The sequence below is a fragment of the Heteronotia binoei genome, chromosome 21, assembly GCF_032191835.1.
Source record: "Heteronotia binoei isolate CCM8104 ecotype False Entrance Well chromosome 21, APGP_CSIRO_Hbin_v1, whole genome shotgun sequence".
In the NCBI taxonomy this organism is placed as follows: Eukaryota; Metazoa; Chordata; class Lepidosauria; order Squamata; family Gekkonidae; genus Heteronotia; species Heteronotia binoei.
The window spans coordinates 193,341,682-193,362,566 of record NC_083243.1 but is presented as its reverse complement, the minus strand read 5'-3'; the positions used below and the strand labels follow the sequence as shown (position 1 = coordinate 193,362,566).

The 20,885-nt window shown below is 45.6% G+C and overlaps 1 protein-coding gene across 1 annotated transcript in view; it reads left to right on the top strand.

Moving 5' to 3' along the window:
• SLC12A8 (solute carrier family 12 member 8) overlaps nt 1-20,885 on the top strand; it is a 216,331-nt gene that overhangs the window by 88,878 nt on the left and 106,568 nt on the right. The window contains exons 7-8 of the mRNA XM_060262801.1: nt 6,973-7,086; nt 18,826-18,913. Of these exons, the coding sequence (XP_060118784.1) occupies nt 6,973-7,086; nt 18,826-18,913 (202 nt within the window). The remainder of the gene's footprint in view (nt 1-6,972; nt 7,087-18,825; nt 18,914-20,885) is intronic.

Genomic DNA, 20,885 nt, shown 5'->3' with positions numbered 1-20,885 from the left:
TTTTTTTTTCGTAACCGAACTTTTTATTTTGCAATATATTGGAATAAATTCATCTACTCATCTATTCAAATTCAAATATACTTCTCCAATACATTACATATTTCCCTCCTCCCCCCACTCTTATTCATGACCTCCGCCGGTACTTAAAACAAATTAAAAGCATATTAAAGGTAAATTCACAATTATAAAATCTTTAGAAAGAAAAAAAAATATCATTCACTAACCTTTTCTCTGATAATCACTTAGCACTTATTAAACACAACGCTCATAATTATTAATTCAGTTCCAGAGTTCCCCCTATCTTAGTCTTATCTTAACTCTCATATATATATATATTTACCAAATAGCTATGTTCTACTAATACTTTTATCACAATATCATAATACCTCTTTAACATTAAAAGTTCAATTAATGTTGAACTACTAAATATCTTTTCACCGTTATAAAATTTTTACACAAAGAGTTATCTTTCAATAGCCCTTTCTCTATAATTCACTTAGTATTTATTAAACACAAAGCTCAAAGTTATAAAGTCAACTCTGGAGTTCCAGCTGTCTTAATCTTATCTTAACTCATATATGCATAATTACCATATAACTATATTCTACTAACTCAATAATCACGATTGTTCATTATCATTAAAAGTTCAATTGATGTTGTCATAAACTACTAAATGACTCTTCACCCTCCATTGTATTTCCACGTAACTTTGGAATTTACTCCAGTCTTCTTTAAACTTCTCCAAATTGTTGTCTTTTAAGATTCTAGTAAGTTTGTCCATTTCACTCCAATTAAGAACCTTTAAGACCCAGTCCCATTTTTCAGGTATTCTGTCTTGCTTCCACATTTGCGCATACAATGTTCTCGCCGCTGAAAGCAAATACCACAACAATGTTCTGTCTTGCTTCGGAAAGCTTTCCATTTGTAATCCCACCAGAAAGACATCTGGTGCTCTCTTAATATTATAACCCAAGATTTTCGAAATCTCCTGTTGAATCATTGTCCAAAATTGTTTCGCCTTTTCACAAGTCCACCACATGTGATAGAAAGAACCTTCATGTTTTTTACATTTTCAACACCTATCTGAAGCTTGATTACTCATTTTTGTTAGCTTTTTAGGTGTCATGTACCATCTGTACAGCATTTTGAAACAGTTCTCTTTTATGTTATAGCACGTTGATATTTTCATTGAATTCTTCCATAGGTGTTCCCACGTCTCCATCTGTATTTCTTTATTAAAATTAATCGCCCATTTAATCATTTGAGACTTCACCACCTCTTCTTCTGTAGACCATTTCAATAACAGTTTATACATCCTTGAGATCAATTTTTCATTCTCACCCAACAGCATTTTCTCCATTTCTGTTTTCTCTCGTCTTATACCTGTGCTCTTAATGTCTTTCTCTATCAAGCTTTTAATTTGTAACAGCTGAAACCAATCAAATTTGTCCTGCAGTTCTTCAACCGATTTCATTTCAACTTTGCCCCCCTTAAACTTTAGCAGTTGTTCGTATGATACCCATTTCCCTTCCCTTACACTTTGCGGCATACTTATTACTTCTGTTGGCACAATCCAAAGTGGTTTCCTCTCATCTCCATCCTTACTATATTTTTTCCAAGTATTCAGCAAACTCCTCCTTATATAGTGATGTGAAAAAAACCCATCCATCTTCTCTTTCCCGTAATACATATACGCATGCCAGCCAAAGATATTTCCATGTCCTTCTAGCACCAATAATTTTTTGTTGATCAAAGTCATCCATTCCTTAATCCATACCAAACAAACTACATCATGGTATAGCATTAAATCAGGTAATTGGAAGCCGCCTCTTTCTTTCGCATCTGTTAAGATTTTCATTTTGATTCTTGGTTTCTTGCCCGCCCAGATAAACTTTGAAATCTTTCTTTGCCACAGGTTAAATTGTTTCTTATCTTTCACTATTGGGATAGTTTGAAATAAAAACATCATCCTTGGTAGAACATTCATTTTAACTGCAGATATCCTCCCCAGCATAGATATGTTTAGTTTATTCCATTTTAACATATCACCTTCTATTTTATGCCAGAGCTTTTCATAGTTGTTCTTATATAAGTCAATGTTTTTCATTGTCATCTCCACACCTAAATATTTTACTTTGGAAGCAACTTCACATCCAGTGGCATTTTGTAATTCTTTCTGTTTGTTTAGTATCATATTCTTAGTAAGGATTTTCGATTTTTCTTTATTAATATAAAAGCCAGCTATCTCACCGTACTCTTTAATTTTCTTTAACAACAAAGGCATCGTTTGTGCTGGGTTCTCATTAATAAACATCACATCATCTGCAAAGGCTCTGTATTTATAGGAAAAGCCTTTCAACTTCAGTCCCTCTATTTCACTGTCTTCATCAATAGTCAGTGAACAGTCTCAAGCCCGTCTTTCTTCTTTTGGAATAGGATGGAGGCAGCATGAGGGGAGTTGAATGATGGGAAAAAACCCTCTTCAGGTTTTTAATCAATGATTTTTTGCAACTCCACCTTCTCCCCTGGGCTAATAGAATATAATTTAGCTTTTGACAAGGATTCTCCGGAACTGAGAGAGGTCCTGCAGGGCCCTGATCTCTTCTGGGAGCTAATTCCAGCAATAGGGTGCTGCAGGGCTTTTTTGTAGCAGGAACTCCTTTGCATATTAGGCCACACATCACTGATGTAGCCAATCCTCTAAGAGCTTACAGTAGGCCCTGTAATAAGAGCCATATAAGCTCTTGGAGGATTGGTTACATAAGAGGGGTGTGGCCTAATATGCAAAGGAGTTCCTGCTACAAAAAAACCCCCTGAGGTGCTGCTACTGAGAAAGGCCTGGCCCTAGTTGTCTTCAACCTGGTCTCCTTTGGCCTGAGGATCAACAGGAGATTTTGAGTCCTTGAACACAGTACTCTCTGGGGGACATAAGGAGAAAGGCGATCCTGAAGGTAAGCAGGTCCCAAGCCGTATAGGGCATTAAAGATAAGAACCAGCACCTTGAAACAAATCCGGTATGCAACAGGCAGCCAGTGCAGTGCTTTCAGCACAAGTTGTATGTGCTCCCTTATGGGGAGGCCCAATAGCAATCTGGCTGCAGCCTTCTGCATCAGCTGAAGCTTCCAGTCTCAAGGTGATCATAGCATGGATCATTGTCGCCAAGTCGCTATGCTTGAGGAAGGGAACCAACTGCCTTATCCGCTGAAAATTATAAAAGGTGGGTTTGGCAGTGGCTGCTATCTTGGCCTCCATCATCAAGGAAAGCTCCAGAAGCACCCCCAGGCTCTTGACCTTTGGAGCCTGGGGCATCCCACCAAAAACCATAGGGGAAACTCCCACCCAAGACTGCAGCGACTCAGGTAAAGGACCTCAGTCTTTGTCAGTTTCAGTTTCAGCCTGAGCCACCTTACCACTGCTTGCAATGCCAGGTCTGGGTTTTCTGGGATGTAGCCGGACTGGCTTCCCATCAACAGACAGAGCTGGGCATCATCTGCGTATTGATGGCACTCAAGCCCATAGCTCTGAACAATCTCGGCAAGGGGGTGCATATAGATATTAAACAACATCAGGGAGAGCACTGCCCCTTGAGGCACACTGCACACAAGCGGGTGTCTCTGGGACAACTGCTTCCCCATCACCACCCTTTGTCCCCAAGCTTGGAGAAGAAAGCCATTGCAAGGCAAACCCCTGGATTCCCACTTTGGCGAGGCAGTGGGTCAGTAGCTGGTGATCAACTGTGTTGAACGCAGCCGACAAGTCCAACAACAATAGCACCACCAAACCACCTTGCTCCAGATGCCTCTGAAGGTCATCCATGAGGGTGACTAGTACCATCTCTGCTCCATGACCCGGGCAGAAACTGGACTGATATGGGTCTAATATGGAAGCGTCCTCCAGAAAACTCTGCAACTGGAACACCACTGCCCACCAGAAAGGGTAGGTTCAACACCGGTCAATAGTTCACCAATACAGCCAGGTTCAATGAGAGGGTGGGCCACTGCCAGCAAGCCTTAATCAGCCAAGATGGACACAGATCCAGATCTCACATTGTTGGGTATACAGTAGAGAGAACTCCGTCAACTTCTTCCAGGCTGAGTGGAGTGAAGCCATCAAAAACCAGACCAAAAGATATGCATGCAGCCTTGAGCTAATTCACTGTTTCCAATGTGGTGGGGCGGTCGCAGCGCAGCTATAAGACTTTATCTGTGGAAAAGCTCACAAAAGCCTCGCAGCCAATATCCAACTCTCTAACATTTGGTCTGCCTTGGGGCAGAGTGGCAGGTCTGTAGCTGTGAGGGCGCCTGTGGGGGAACTGCCCCCTGACTTCTGACCAAGGCCCCCTGATTCGGGGGTCCCAAGCAGCCCCCGGGGCCTCTGCCATGTTGGCAGGAGCTGCTGCTTGCCCTGCGAGCAATTTTTGTGGTGGATAGTCACTTGTGGGGCCAGCAGCGGAAGCAGTGCCTCTTTATTCTGCAGAAAAGGAATCCAGCCATTGCTGTGTATGAATGTCTTAGGAGTAGTGAAGCTTGTTAAAGCCTCCGGTGAAACAGGGCTATATGTGCTTCCCTGTCGCTCAAATGCGCTCTGCCGCTTTTGCGAAATAGCGATACGTCGCTTCTCGCGTCTACAATTTTTTGGCTTCTAAAATTATGACGTTGCACTGTGTCGCCTTAGTGGAATATCGCTGTACATATCATTCCATGTACGCCTTCTCGACTGAAAGAATTACTCTTGGAATCCCCTGCTCATGGCTCTTCAAGAATTGTTTTCCCCGGACATCTGCTTTGTAAAGCAGCTTTGCATCTGAGAGATAAGACTTTGTCTTAGGGGGTTACTTGTTTTGTTCTAATTTTCTATTTGTATTTATATGTATTTGTACTTAATATAATACTGGTATAAGTTTTCCAGAGTTGGTTGGTTGTTCGTGGATGCCTTTGGGCTGTGTTTTTTCTGCCCGCAGCCTGGCACGCTATTTTAGTGGTGGGGAAGGAAGGCCAGCAGCAAGAGTGGCTCTCCCTGCTGCTCTGACCGCTGCCCTCCTTTTCTGGCTACTAAAATAGCGCACGGGGCCAGAAGCAACTCCCAGCCCCCTGCACCGGTTAAAGGGCCAGCTGCCGATCATCTGGGAGGCTGGGGGCTGCTTCTGCCCACAACTCGTCAAGTTATTTTAGTGGCGGGGAAGGAAGGCCGGTGGTGAGAGCAACTCTCCCTGCCGCTCTTGCCACTGCCTTCCTTTCCTCGCCACTAAAAGAGCACGTGGGGCTGGGGGCAGAAGCAGCCCCCAGCCCCCTGCACCATTTAAAGGGCCCTCCAATCAGCTGATCGGTGGGCCCTTCAACTCAGGCAGGGCTCGGGGGGGGGGCTTGGATGAAAGGAGGGGGCACTTTTCCTCCTGCTTTGCCACTGCCTTCAGCCAGGCTGCTACTGCTGCAAGTGGTGCTTCCCCTCTGCTCGCTCAGTTACCCTCTTGCCACAGCAGCCCTGAAAGGGGAGCCACTATGAGGGATGCTGCCAAAGCTCCAGGCAGCACCTGGAGATCTCCCCCTAGCACGTGGCATCTCATGAACCCAGAGAAAATAGCCACTTTGGAAGGTGGACTTGATGACGTTGGCCCCCACTGAAGTCCCCACCCTCCTCAGGCTCCACCCCCAAGCACCCAGGCCACCTTCTAATCCCCAGGCAGGAGGGCCCCCTCTGGCCTTGGTCCTGCTACGGCCGGATTGTTTGGGGCCGCAGGCTGCTCATCCATGCTGCTGCTTGAATGGTGCGGCTCAGCAATGAGGTGGAAAAGAGGGGAATGCATGGCTTGTCCCCTTGCTGCTGCTATGGAGATTGTGGGGTGTGCAGCTGGTGCCATGCTGAGGCTGTCCCTATCCGCCTCCCCCCACCTTGCTCTGCACTCTTTCACACCTTCATGTGAAAAGCACCAAAAGCACCCAGGCTCAGGAGGTGGCTGCCTGCTCTTCCAGGCAGACTGGCTGTGGGTTGTCATCTCAGACAGCAGAGAATATGGTACTTCTGCCACAGCCGCAAGCAATTTGGGTGGCGGGGAGGGGAGGGCAGCAGTGAGAGTGGCAGGGAGGGAGGGTTGTGTGGGGCGCCAGGGGGGGGGGGGCGTGAGTGTCCCCCCAAATTTAAATGCCCCCTGACCTTCCAAATCCTGGCTACAGCCCTGCAGAGTAGTCAGGGACAGAATTTGGCCAGGCGTGAGTTCACAGTCCTAACTGCAAAGTAAGTCTTCTTTGTGGCTTTGACTACCATCTCAGAGGTCCTCATAAATGACCTATATTTCGGTTCTGGTCGCTTCATCATGAGTATGCCGCCACTGCCTCTCTAGTCCTGAGCCTCCGTTTCATTGGCAGCAATTCCAGATTATACCATCACGCAAGCTTTGAACAGGGGTGCAGAGGGCACAGGAGAGCGATCTCATTGATGGCTGCGGAGACCCGACCATGCCAGGACCCCACTAGTTCATCCAATGAGCCACCAGGGGACCAAGGATCCTGCAGAGCCATCTGCAATCGCCTAGGGTCCATTTGGCTTTGTGGGCAAACTATAATGCATTCGCCTAAAGGGGGTCATGGTGGAACATCCATTCAGGCCTTCAGAGCATAGTGGTCCCCCCATGGCACTGGCTTGACAGTAATCCAGTTCACTGAAACCCCGGCCACAAATATCAGATCCAGCACGTGTCCAGCCTGGTGTGTGGAAGTTGTTACATACTGAGAGAGTTCCTATGCAGAGTCAGGCAATGGTGAGGGGGTCAATTGGGGCTTGACATCATTTAATGGTTGTGATTATCCTGTGATTCAATAGCAAAGCAGTTAGCATAATGGGATTCAGTGTTTGCAGAAAGAAAACCCAGAGATGGATAGGGATTAGCGAGGAGAGGCTGTGATGGGGAGAGTATAAACGGAGCTTTCGACAGAAACTGAAATATGTTTTCCTCTTGTTTTGCTTGCAAATATATAGAACACGGTTTCATTGGCTATTCAGAGCACCTTATGTTGAACAACACGCTTCCGGACTACAGTCCAGGGGAGTCTTTCTTCACTGTATTTGGAGTATTCTTCCCGGCTGCTACAGGTACTGTGAATCTTTATGGAATGTACCCAAAAACTTTGTAATGGTTACTATGCAACAGAAATATCTTCATCTTAAAAGAGATCGTATTTGTAATTTCATAAGTCCTCAGAAAATTTCAAAGAAATATTTGCAATAGAGGTTTACCTTGCCTCAGCCCAAAAGGTGATTGTTTCCAAGAGTGGAGACTCTGCACAGATTTTCTGCCTTCCTTTGGCTCTTTACCCCATAACGTTCCGAGTATCCTGTCTATCTCTCCGATTTCTGTTAATTTTCAAATTTAGCAAAACCTTTGCCACTCAAATACGATTGGGAAAAAATGAACTTTATGTACTTTTTGGCTATTTTTTTGTTGGCTGTGGTTTAGTTACAGAATGTGGGCTTTTTTGTGTGTGAAGTTTTCTAGGCTAGTGCTATAAATGATGTCTGGAATTCGCTGAGCATCTCTCCCCTTTTGAGGTACCCACATCAGGCAATACCTGCCCGCTATTGTAGGTTCATGTTTTTCATTCTGTACATCTATAGTCCCATTTCATAGCTCAGTCTCGGGGGTTATTGTGCCTGAATAATGATTGATTAGTCATCATTTGTTGTAATTGTTTTGACTCTGAGGAGAACAAACAAACCACCCAAATCTAGACTTCATAACACAGAAATGGCCTAGTCTCTCACCAAGACAATTTGGGAGTCTCACTTAGCATGTATATACACGGTCCTTTTCTAAAGTGCTCAACGTACTTTGCATGAACATATGAACATATGAAGCTGCCTTATACTGAATCAGACCCTCAGTCCATCAAAGTCAGTATTGTCTTCTCAGATTGGCAGCGGCTCTCCAGGGTCCTCAGCTGAGGTTTTTCACACCTATTTGCCTGGACCCTTTTCAGTTAGAGATGCCGGGGATTGAACCTGGGACCTTCTGCTTCCCAAGCAGATGCTCTGCCACTCAGCCACCGTCCCTCCCCTGCTCTCCAGGGTCTCAAGCTGAGGTTTTTCACACCTCTTTGCCTGGAACCTTTTTTGGAGATGCCGGGGATTGAACCTGGGACCTTCTGCTTCCCAAGCAGATGCTCTGCCACTCAGCCACCGTCCCCCCATGTGTTGTAATTCTTACAACAACCCTGTAAGATACTCTTTCGCTCTCTCTCTTTCACTCTCTCTCTCTCTGTCATCATAGATGGAAGGTTCAGACACCCAGTGAATTACTGGCTAAACTGAGATTTGACCCAGGGCTGCCTAGCTCATATTCTTACAATAGCATCCTTAGGCTCTGACCTGGATAGCCCTGGCTAGTCTAATATCATCTTGGAAGCTAAGCGGGGTTGACCCTGTGTAGTATTAGGATGGGAGACCAGCATAGAAGTCCAGAGATGATAATGCAGAAGCAGGCAATGGCCACCTCTGAATGTCTCTTTCCTTGAAACCCCTATGGGGTCATCATAAGTTAGCTGTGACTTGATGCATGAACACATGACACTGCCTCAGGCCCGTAGCTACGAGGGGGCCTGTGGGGGCACAGCCCCCTGACTGCTAGGAGAGCCAGTTTGGTGTAGTGGTGAAGTGTGCGGACTCTTATCTGGGAGAACCGGGTTTGATTCCCCACTCCTCCGCTTGCACCTGCTGGAATGGCCTTGGGTCAGCCAGAGCTCTCTTATCTGGGAGAACCAGGTTTGATTCCCCACTCCTCCACTTGCACCTGCTGAATGGCCTTGGGTCAGCCAGAGCTCTGGCAGAGGTTGTCCTTGAAAGGGCAGCTGCTGTGAGAGCCCTCTCCAGCCCCACCCACCTCACAGGGTGTCTGTTGTGGGGGAGGAAGGTAAAGGAGATTGTGAGCCGCTCTGAGACTCTTCGGAGTGGAGGGCGGGATATAAATCCAATATCTTCATCTACCTCAGAGGGTGTCTGTTGTGGGGGAGGAAGGGAAAGGAGATTGTGAGCCGCTCTGAGACTCTTCGGAGTGGAGGGTGGGATATAAATCCAATATCTTCTTCTTCCCTGACTTGGGTCCCCTAACCAGCCTCCAGTGCCTCGGTTGCATCCTTCTCCATTCTGCCGTTGTCATACACCGTTGCTTCAGGACTGAAAGTTAAGCTCAAAGTTGCTTCTGCTTGCTTAGGGGCTGGAAGAAATCTCTGATCCCTCAGCAAGCAGAAACAACTGGGCACTTTCAGTGCCCAGGACTGAAAGTTAGGCTCCGTGTTGGGCTGACGTTAGGCTAGAGGGCGCCTGCAAGAAGAGGCCGCTCTGGCCCTCAAGTGGGGCGGCGGGGGTAGGGGGCGGATGGCTCCAGGGTAGGGTAGGGTAGGCTGGCGCACACAAGTGGAGGTCCCGGCTGCAGTCCGGGGCTGGGGATCAGTGGAGAGGTGATGTTCGCCTGCAGGGGTTTTCTGGACTGGTCTCGCTGGCCACCCGAGCGAGAGTGGGAGCTGCGCTTGGGCAGCCTCGGCTCGCCCTCTGACAGGAAGAAATCCGAATTGGAGGTCTTGTAGCCCCAGAAGTCAGTTGCAACTTGGTGGTGCCTTCCAAACCCCCCCCCCCCCCTTATCCCGCCAGGCTTGCCTAGCTGGATCATGCTACAGGTAAGGACAGGAGACCATGCGGCACGTATCTAAACCTCTGAGTGGCTCCCCACCAGAGCTGCTGGAAGAGGAGTGGAAAGGGATCACCTTGGGGCAGCTGTAGGTAGGGGGAAGGCTGTATGGCAGCGAGCTGGCAGCTTTCCTCCTCGGCGGTGGTGGGAGAGTAGGCCATGGAGGTTAGAGCCACTATGTGCCCCCTCAAAAAAATCAGGGCCCCCCAATTCCTCAAATCCTGGCTACAGGGCTGCACTGCCTTATACTGAATCAGATTCTTGTTCCGTCAAGGTCAGTATTGTCTACTCAGAATGGCAGCAGCTCTCCCAAGATCTCAGACTAAAATCTTTCCCGTCACCAAAATCCTATTCCTTTAAAGTGGAGGTGCCGGGATTGAAGCTGGGACCTTCTGCATGCCAAGCAGATGTTCTACCACTGAGCCACAGCTCACACACAGCATCTTAAGCATATCTGTTCTGAATACTATTTAGGTCTATTCAGTGGGCTTTAGGATTGCACTGTTAGTTGCTGTATTACAGCAGCTGATAACAATGAGGGGCAACAGAATAATATAATAAAGTTTATTATTTTCAATTTCTTGTTTAATTTGTCTGACTTTGCCCTCCATTGATCCCTGCTGATTTTGAAGCAAGCGTCAAGCTAACAACTGTGCCAAAACAATGTTCTTGGGCCGTTTTAGTGTTCTGTATTCAGTTATCTGGCAGTTTTGTTTTTCAGCTACCCTTTTAAGTCATCCCTTTTTTTTTTCAGGTGTAAATTTTTCATGCAGAACATTTGTACCACTGTATATGAAGCAAGGCATAACAAAATAATACCTTTTTAAGTAAGACAAAAATATCCCTCAAAATCTGAGGATCATTTCATTAAAGATTTTGTAGGCCGGTCCAAACATCACATTGTAAATTAGATCAGGAATGGTGCCTTTCACAATGTACCAGCGAGGTACACACCCTTTACTCATGGCTATTTATAGAGAATGTTTCTCACACTAGCTCTCTATGTAGCTTAGCTGTTGAAATAACTCTAGTGAGAACTTACTTGCAAGAACAGAATTTTATTTAATTATTAAAATATTTAAGACAAAACATTATTAAAATACCATTTGGTCCCATCGCCCACCCAACTACAAATCTGGTAATATATAGTAGAAATGAGGCACCCATCAGCAAAAGTCAGAACACAGTGTTGATAACTGCTTTTTAAAGCTGTAACATGTACTGGTTATAAAGAGCTGCCATGGTGAAGAAGAGGTTGCTCAGGAATTGTTTGAACAGCTAGCCAAAAGTCATTACCAAAGTTTCTGCAGTGCACACAGAGCACTTAAATAAGTTGTGAAACCATATAAACTCTCTGTGTGCACTGCAGAAAATTCGGTAAGTAACACTGTTCAAAAAGTAACACTGTTCAAAACTCACATAACTTAATGCAACTCAGATTTCTACCCCAGGTAGACTGTTACACCCCTTTTCAAGTGAAAAGGGGCGTAACAGTCTACCTGGGGTAGAAATCTGAGTTGCAAGAAGTTATGTGAGTTTTGAACAGTGTTACTTTTTGTTATCTTTGTTGTTTCACTCTGATTTAAAAAACAACAGCGCTCCATCAACCACCAAATAGACACATATCACACAGAGCAAACCTTGCTTGGCCACCAAGTACAGTGCGTCCTGCGGCCCTGGCATTTTTCGGCAACTGCATGGCGTTTTCAAGGCAAGAGAGGTTCAGAGGTGGTTTGCCATTGCCATTGCCTGCCTCTGCACTGTGACCCCAGTATTCCTTGATGATTTCCTATCCAAATACTAGCCAGGGCTGACCCGGATTAGCTTCCAAGATCTGATGAGATCAGGCTAGCCTGGGCTTTCTGGGTCAGGGCACCTTGGCATATGTGTCTTCATTATACACGTTTGAAAACACACCTTTTCATAGGTCACATTTTTAGCATCATCTCAGTGAACATCTTAAAAACCATACAATTGTCCCGTGAGAAACTCCCATGGGTGGGATCCAAACTTCTGTGTGTGGCACCAAGCTTATAGAGGGGAACTTCCTTCTACCTACTGAAAATCCACTTCTGAAAGTTGCGGCACCAGTGGGCACAATGTTAGGTGCAGTTTGGGGGCTGCCATAGAAATGGAAAATTGGTAGAAATCAGTCCCCCGCCCTCCAGTGAAAACTGCTGAACATAGAAGGGAAAGATAGCAATGATCTCTTTCCAAGTTCTGCTCTGTGTGCTGGTGTTTGGGTCTAGTGTGACAGCACAGCTGCTCTCTATAAGGGAGGCAAGAATGCAGCCGTCAGACTATGGAAGGAGGAATACTTATGAGTACCACAAAAAAAATTGTCCATGATGTTGTTAAATGACTTTTCAACTCTGCTAATTCTTGATGACTAGGAAACAAGCCAAAACTAACAGATATAACTTATGTTTTAAAGCACTGATGATGTATTATTTCATTAGAATTAATAAAGGCAGTAGCTGTGTGAAATGCTGTCCCAGAGTACAGTTTTGTAGATTAAGTATGTCATTCATTTGGATTGTATTTTCAGAATTCAGATTTACTGCTCACAATGGCCATGGGCCAGTGACTTGCCTCCAAACTGCATCTAACACTGTGTCCACTGAGTGTCCTGACTTTCAGAAAGGGATTTTCAGTAGGTAGAAGGAAGAGCCTCTTTGTAAGTTTGGTGCCACACATGGAAGTTTGGAACATCACCCGTGGCGTTGGTGTTCTGAGGAAGTAGGCAGCTACCAACACTTAGTCATGCTATAGGACAAGAAAAAAAAATGACCCACTAGAACACAGAAGTTGCTGGCCTCACAGAATACCAATCAATGTGCCTTTTCTCTGGAGAATTTCTTCAAGACTAGGCCTAAAGAGGAGCCTCTCATGAATATTTGGAGACTGGGAAAGGGGCACAAACTGTGGACAGCTAAGTACTCAGCAGTTTAAAATAATAATATTGAAATACAGGCTAATGATCCAGAAAACAGTGTAATCTGGTAAAAGGTACTATATAAATAGATATGGACATATGAAGCTGCCTTATACTGAATCAGACCCTCGGTCCATCAAAGTCAGTATTGTCTTCTCAGACTGGCAACGGCTCTCCAGGGTCTCAAGCTGAGGTTTTTCACACCTATTTGCCTGGACCCTTTTTAGGTGGAGATACCAGGGATTGAACCCAGGACCTTCTGCTTCCCAAGAAGATGCTCTACCACTGAGCCACCGTCCCTCCCCCAAATAAAGTGAATCCTATGCACAAGAGAAAAAGAGAGATCCCAGGAGTGTGTTCTGATTATTATATAATCCATTCCAGACCTGTATATGTTGTTTGCAATTTACTACTAGCTAGCCAGAGATTATTTACCCTGTGTCTGTTTTCTGCCCTCCCATTTAACACAGATTGTTTCCTAGTTATTGATTTTGGTACTATATGACTCAGAACAATTTTGAATGAGCCTTGCTCTCCTCCATTCCTTTGGTCTCCTCCATTTCTTTACATACACCAATTCAAGTACCGTATTTTTTACACCATAAGGCGCTCCGGAGGATAGGACGCACCTTCCTCCTGGGGGGCGATCCACTGCCTCTTCCTCCGATCCGGCGCTTCCCCTGCGCCTGCCTGCCTGGCTCCATCTTCTTCAGGCAAGCACTGGGATCGCTCCACGTGGCCCCACCGCAAACCCAGCGCTTCGCAAGTGCCGGCTGCAGAGGGGGCAGCGTACTTCCTCCTTACCTGTGTGCCTGGCTTCAGCTGTGATGTTTAAAGCAAGCGCTGGGATCAGAGGGGGGAAGGAGCGATCCCAGCGCTTGCTTTAAACATCACAGCTGAAGCTAGGCACACAGGCAAGGAGAAAGCACGCTGCCCTCTCCACAGCCGGCACTCGCAAAGCACTGGGTTTGCGGAGGGGGAGGGTGTTTCCTCCTTGCCTGTGTGCCTGGCTTCAGCTGTGATGTTTAAAGCAAGCACTGGGATCGCTCCCTCCCCCCTCCGATCCCAGCACTTGCTTTAAACATCACAGCTGAAGGCAGGAACACAGGGAAGTAGGAAGCACCCACCCCCTCCGCAAATGCAGCGCTTTGCTAGCGCCGGCTGTGGAGAGGGCAGCGTGCTTCCTACTTCTCTGTGTTCCTGCCTTCAGCTGTGACGTTTAAAGCAAGCGCTGGGATCGCTCCCTCCCCCCTCCGATCCCAGCGCTTGCTTTAAACATCACAGCTGAAGGCAGGAACACAGAGAAGTAGGAAGCACCCGCCCCCTCTGCAAACGCAGCGCTTTGCGAGCGCCGGCTGTGGAGAGGGCAGCGTGCTTCCTACTTCTCTGTGTTCCTGCCTTCAGCTGTGACATTTAAAGCAAGCGCTGGGATCGCTCCCTCCCCCCTCCGATCCCAGCACTTGCTTTAAACATCACAGCTGAAGCCAGGCACACAGGCAAGGAGGAAGCACGCTGCCCCCTCCGCAGCCGGCGCTCACGAAGCACTGGGTTTGCGGAGGGGTCGGGTGTTTCCTCCTTGCCTGTGTGCCTGGCTTCAGCTGTGATGTTTAAAGCAAGCGCTGGGATCGCTCCCTCCCCCCTCCGATCCCAGCGCTTGCTTTAAGCATCACAGCTGAAGCCAGGCACACAGGCAAGGAGGAAGCACGCTGCCCCCTCCGCAGCCGGCACTTGCGAAGCGTGGGTTTGCAGTGGGGCCATGTGGAGCGATCCCAGTGCTTGCCTGAAGAAGATGGAGCCAGGCAGGCGCGGGGGAAGCACCAAATCGGAGGAAGAGGCAGCAGATTGCCCCCCCCGAAGGTACGTACCTTCGGACCATAAGATGCACACACTTCCCCCCCCCACTTTTTTTTGGGGGGGGAGTGCGTCTTATGGTCCGAAAAATACGGTAGCTATTTTCTTTCTGGACAGTGTTTCCCCATTGGCAAGACTCCCCCATGGGAAGGAATGGAAGTCAGCATAGCAAGGAGCCACAAGAGACCTTAGCCTGGAAGTGACAACAGCTGCAAGAACATACCTTAGTGGTCCATCTAATCCAGCATCCCATCCCACACAGTGGCCAACCAGTTCCTCTGGAAGTCCAACAAAAGGGCAAAGAGGCCAAGGCCTTCCCCTGGTGTTGCCTCCTGGCACTGGTGTTCAGAGGAAATGGACAGCTTCCAACACTTAGTCATGCTATCGGACAAGAAAAAAATGACCCACTGGAACAAAGGAGTTGCTGGCCTCACAGAATACCAGTGAAGCAGCTGTCTAATGTGAAACTATACCAACTAGAGCCAGAACTCTCATAGAAGGAGAGAAAATGCTGGGGAGCACATTAGGAGTGTGGAGATGTATTTGAATTCCCATTAGGTCACGCCAAAAAGACATCTTCTGGTGCTAGTGGGAGGGACTGAGAAGAGTAGGACAAGGAACCATGGGTGAAGAATAGGCTTGCCAGCCCTCAGGTCTGGGCAGGAGATCCCCCAGTTTTGCAGGCTCCACCCTGCCGCCAGTCAGCTGGCCGGCGAGGGGAAGCTCTGCTCCAACAGCCAAGATGTGCCTTTAGATCTGGGCACATTTAGAAGAAGCATGCAAACTCTTTGTATTTTGAAATAAGTGTGTTCTATTAAATCCCAGCAGGGCACAAAAGCTGCATGGGGGAGAGTGAGCAGGCAGAGTCATATGGCTCTTCCTGGTGCTTGTGTGAGAGAAGACAGCACAGTTGCTCTGTTTGTTTTCATTCCTTTCAGAAGTTGTATAGCAAAATTATTATGGGATGGAAGAAAACTCCATTCCCTAGACCTCTCTCTTATTTTTTTTCTCTGTGTTAGTCTGAAGAAGTTGGTGGAAATACAGCAGATTGTTACATTCAGCAACTCCCATGAGTAAAGTGATTGCTGTAGTGAGATCGCAAAAGTGTGGGCTTGCAAACTGTTTATTTTGGCTGCTCTCTCTCTCTCTCTCTGATCACTTTCATTTAGTGGAAGTGCAGCTGCTGAGAGATGAGGAAATGAAAACTGTATTCAGGGGAACTGTACTGCTGTATTTTTATTTGTTTGTTTTAGGAAATGGGAAAGTCCCCAGGCTCCACCCCCAAGTAGCCAGGTATTTGTGGACCTAGCAACCCTAGTGAAGAAATGGAATTCCCAGACCCTAGTCTGAGGCTTCTAGAAAGGGACAGTAGAGACAGGGCATTCCAACACTTTCTCTTTAGGTAAACCATAAGTTGTCATTATATCCAAACTGCACATTTGTCATTCAAACTAAACTGCTTTGAAGGGCAAACACAACAGATATGTTGTTGGTTTGGATGTTTGTGCTGTGAGTGGAGGAGGGAAAAGGCAGTGCATGAGGACAAGGCACAAGGAGAGCCAGTTTGGTGTAGTGGTTAAGTGTGCGGTCTCTTATCTGGGAGAACCGGGTTTGATTCCCCACTCCTCCACTTGCACCTGCTGGAATGGCCTTGGGTCAGCCATAGCTCTGGCAGAGGTTGTCCTTGAAAGGGCAGCTGCTGTGAGAGCCCTCTCCAGCCCCACCCACCTCACAGGGTGTCTGTTGTGGGGGGGAGGAAGGGAAAGAAGATTGTAGGCTGCTCTGAGACTTTGTCCTTGAAAGGGCAGCTGCTGTGAGAGCCCTCTCCAGCCCCACCCACCTCACAGGGTGTCTGTTGTGGGGGAGGAAGGTAAAGGAGATTGTGAGCCGCTCTGAGACTCTTCGGAGTGGAGGGCGGGATATAAATCCAATATCTTCTTCTTCTTCTTCAATAGCATAGTGTTAAGTCAGAGATTGGCATTAGATCGGAAGCATTGTCTGGTTCTTAAAATTCTTTTAAATGATTAATTGCATTGATAGGACATAGCTATCAACTGCATGTCCAATAATCAACTGGATGATGTACAAAATTTCCTTTAAAATAATCATGCTGGGCTAGTTTAATTACATGTGAAAGCAACCTTCTGATTCTTATAAAGCAACACAAGAGTTTAGAGTGAGATCCCCTGGTTAAGGATGAAAGACTATGATGAAATTGTGGGTTAAAATGCAATTTGTAATGAATAATTCTGTTCAGTTTGTACCATTTAGTTTATATCATTCAGTTTAAAAGCTTGCAATCTTATGCTAGAGATGATAGCATCCCCAGGTCCACAAGCTGATTGATCTAGGGCCAAATAGGGTTGCCAAGTCCAATTCAAGAAATATCTGGGGACTTTGGGGGTGGAGCCAGGAGACTTTGGGGGTGGAGCCAGGAAACTTTGGGGGTGGAGCCAGGAGACATTAAAGGTGGAGCCAAGATCAAGGCTGTGACAAGCATCATTGAACTCCAAAGGGAGTTCTGGCCATCACATTTAAAAGGACGGCACACCTTTTCAATTCCTTCCTTCCATAGGAAATAATGAAGGATAGGGGCACCTTCTTTTGGGGCTCATAGAATTAGACCCCCTGGTCCAATCTTTTTGAAACTTGGAGGGTATTTTGGGGAGAGGCACTAGATGCTATACTGAAAATTTGGTGCCTCTACCTCAAAAAACAGGGCCCCCAGAGCCCCAGATACTCGCGGATCAATTCTCCATGATTTTCTATGGGAATAAATCTCCATAGGGAATAACAGAGTTCCCAGCAGGCATTTCCCTCCCCTCCCCCCGTTTTCTGACGACCCTGAAGCGGGGGGAGGGCCTCCAAACCGGGGGATCCCCTGCCGCCACCTGGGGATTGGCAACCCTAGTGCCAAAGCTTAAGGTTATGTTTCGGTCTCATTTTGATAATGCACAGTTCCTCCATGACTCAGTCCCTATCTGGCTCCAGTTCTGTAAAATTGGACTAACTTGTAATTTGTAGAAACTGACTGAGAAAATACTAAATTGAAGGTAGTGGGGTAAAACTTGGTATCCCTGGATTTCTGTTTACATTGCTTCAGTGAAATTGTAGTCACATAACCAAGACATCTCTGCTTCTCTCTTTGTAATAGATATTTAAAGCATTTCAGATGAATCTACTGGCTTTCTTCCCAAACATTTTGTAATGTAATAGTCAAGAAGTGGCTTTGTCATCCATGTAATTAAACTCTTGCATGAACTGCATGCTAGCTTGTGGGTGTGGGAAATTTTCTTTGTTGGAATATGAACCTTGATATATGCAACGTTTACCTCCAGTCTAAGACAACAACTTGTGTTAAGGCCTGAGAGGTTTTTCTTTTCTTTTCTAGCTCAGATTGTAATCTGAGCTGGAGAAGTCCTTCCACCTACTTCTCCATTTACCTAGTAGCTATGGGAGATAGTGAAGCAATGGAGGCAGAAGGAAATATCACAGATAGAGCACTTTCTTCACAACATATGGTCTCCAGAGAGTCTGGTGCCCATACTAAAGATATCAGGTGCTGTGGGAAAACTTTGTTTCCCAGTGTCACTGATGCTTAGCCTGCTGTTATAACAGCATTTCAGGCGCTGAGGAGAAAGATATTTCTCTCCCATTAACTGCTGCATTAAGTAAAGGGGAGCTGTGATTCATAAAGGGAAGGTTTAAAATTCTTAGGGGAATTTTTTTAAAAAATGTTCCAGTGTTGCTCACACTTGCCTGTCCAATTCCAAATCAAGCCAGAAAGAGTTTACCCATCATTAGTCTTAAGTTGCTATGGTCTAACACTTCATAATTCAGGTGATTGTTTATTTAGATGGGGAACCTCCTTTATCCCAGAGGTACAGGGGTAAGTAAATGTATTTAGACAAAAAGCACAAAAGACTGATCTCTGTCCTGAAGGTTCATGATCTAAAAGGATTTATGACAATAGCTGACTTATGCAAAAGCATCAAAACTATAATGTGTTTGAGATCAGCAAGTCGCATAATATGCATAGCTTGCTTGAATGACTTGCCAGGTTGAATGTCAATGGATATTTGGAAATAAGTGTTTTCTAGTGATAGTTCTAAGATATGCTGATGTTTGGTTTAAATCAGTGTTTTTCTTCTGATGTTATTGTCCAGTTTGGAACAACGAATGTGTTTGTGGGCATGTAGTTAGAGGCTTGTTGCCACTGGATACCTGATTGCTTAGTCACAAAGCTTGCACACATGGTACAGACATCCATACATGCAGTGGTGTTATCTAAAAAGTCTGTTGTCTTACAGTGATCTCATTCAGTGTCCTTTTTCTTTTCTTTTTTGTGGGGAATGCCAAACTGCAGGTGTGATGGCTGGCTTCAATATGAGTGGTGATCTCCGGAAGCCTGCAATGAGTATTCCTCTAGGATCATTGTCTGCAATAGGCATCTCGTAAGTCCCTTGAAAACAGGGGTGAGAGGAGTATTCATAGTAACTTTTTATGCCATGTGTGTGTATGTATCTCCAGGCACAGTAAATCCATTTCATATCTAATAAGCCTCTATTTATCTGGCAAATCAAATCCTGGCACATAAATTATCTCCCATTACAACCTTCCATCCTGGATGACTTGGCAACAAGAGTAATTAATTAGAAGACAAGTAAAAAAATCCACAATTGTCATGTTGTTTGGGGGGAATAACAACAGCCAAAACTGCTCTGTGTGAACATGACCAATAGAGCCAGCATGGTGTGGTGGTTAAGAGTGGCAGACTCTTATCTGGAGAACCATGTTTGACTTCCCACTTTTCCTAATGAAGCCTCTTGGGTGACCTTGGGCCAGTCACAGTTCTCTCAAAACTCTCTCAGCCTCACCTACCTCACAAGGTGCCTGTTGTGGGAAGAGGAAAGGAAGGCAACTGTAAACTGCTTTGAAAAAAGCAGATATTATGCACCTCCCCCAGAGGCAAGATTTTTCTTCCATTTTTCTGTCCCTTCACTAACTGAGCAGCCCTGGTAATATGTTTCCTTTTCCCCTGAAGAAAATTTGACTGTCCCACCTTGTCAGTAAGATACATTTTGGCTATTTGCTCAGCCCAGGAACCTGAGGGAAGGAATATGATTGCCCTTTAACTGAAACCCTTTAAAATGGCACTTTAGTCACTTTAAAATTCAAAAATAACGTAAGGTTTTATTTAACATCAAGAGGAAAGGTCAGATTAAATCAGCTGGTGAAACTGCTGAGGTAAAATTAGTACAAACATAGGCTTTTGTTCTTATATACCAGGCTAATGAGAGGTTCTTAAATTATTCACAATTATTTAGATCTTATTCACAATCTAAGTAATTGTGAATAATTGTATTGAGAGGCTTTTGTTCCAGTGTTTTCCCAAGCACTCCAATATACTTATTTATATAATTACTGACTCTTTTGTTGCTCAGAAAACTAGTACCCTTTATCCAGTACCTGAACCCTGTGTCTTGGAACATCAGTACTCTTCTTGAGTTGTTAACTGACTTTTAAGGTTTTTAAAGGCAGTTTCTAATCACACTCCTCAGAGATCACTCTCCCTATTTGACTAGGTAGGAAATCTCTCTCTAAAAGATCTATCCCCTTTCTTTTGGCCTGAATGGGAGTCTTCTCTACTACCCAAACTTCCTTGCCAAACTTTCCCCCAATTCTTTATCTGTGTTCAACTGCTCTCAGATAATGCTGAATTCAGATTGTGTTCAGTCAAGGCTGAAATATGTCTCTGTCAGCATATCCACCTAAACATACCATTCACCATGGAAAAAGAAACCAAGGGTAAACTCCCATTTCTAGATATCATGGTCATACGCAAAGCTAACCTTCAACTAGGTTACAAGGTCTACAGAAAACCAACTCACACAGATCACTATTTACACAAAACTCCAATTACCACCCTCGACAAAAAAGAAGCATAATAAAAACATTAGTAGACATTAGTGGACATGTGGACCACATTTTCTCAATGATGAACTAAATCATCTAAACCACACACTTCAAACAAATGGCTACTCTAAGAATGAAATCAGAAGAGCAATTAAGCCAAGGTTTAAACAAACAGCTGAAGAAAAACAATCTCTCAACAAACGGTGTTTTTGCCACCTTTTGTTCAAAGGAACACCTTTGCCACCTTTGTTCAAAGGAATCACTGATCAGGTGGAGAAACTTATGAGGAAACATAACCTAAAGTGTTCAGACCCACCAGAAAAATGCACCAGATGCTATGATCTGCAAAAGACAGAAGAGACCCTCTCACTTCTGCAGGAGTATACCCTGCATACCCTGCAGTTGTGGACAAGTTTACATCGGGACTGCACAATGTAGCATCCAGACAAGAATAAAAGACCATGAAAGACACTGCAGATTGGCCAACCTGAAAAATCAGCAGTGGCTGAA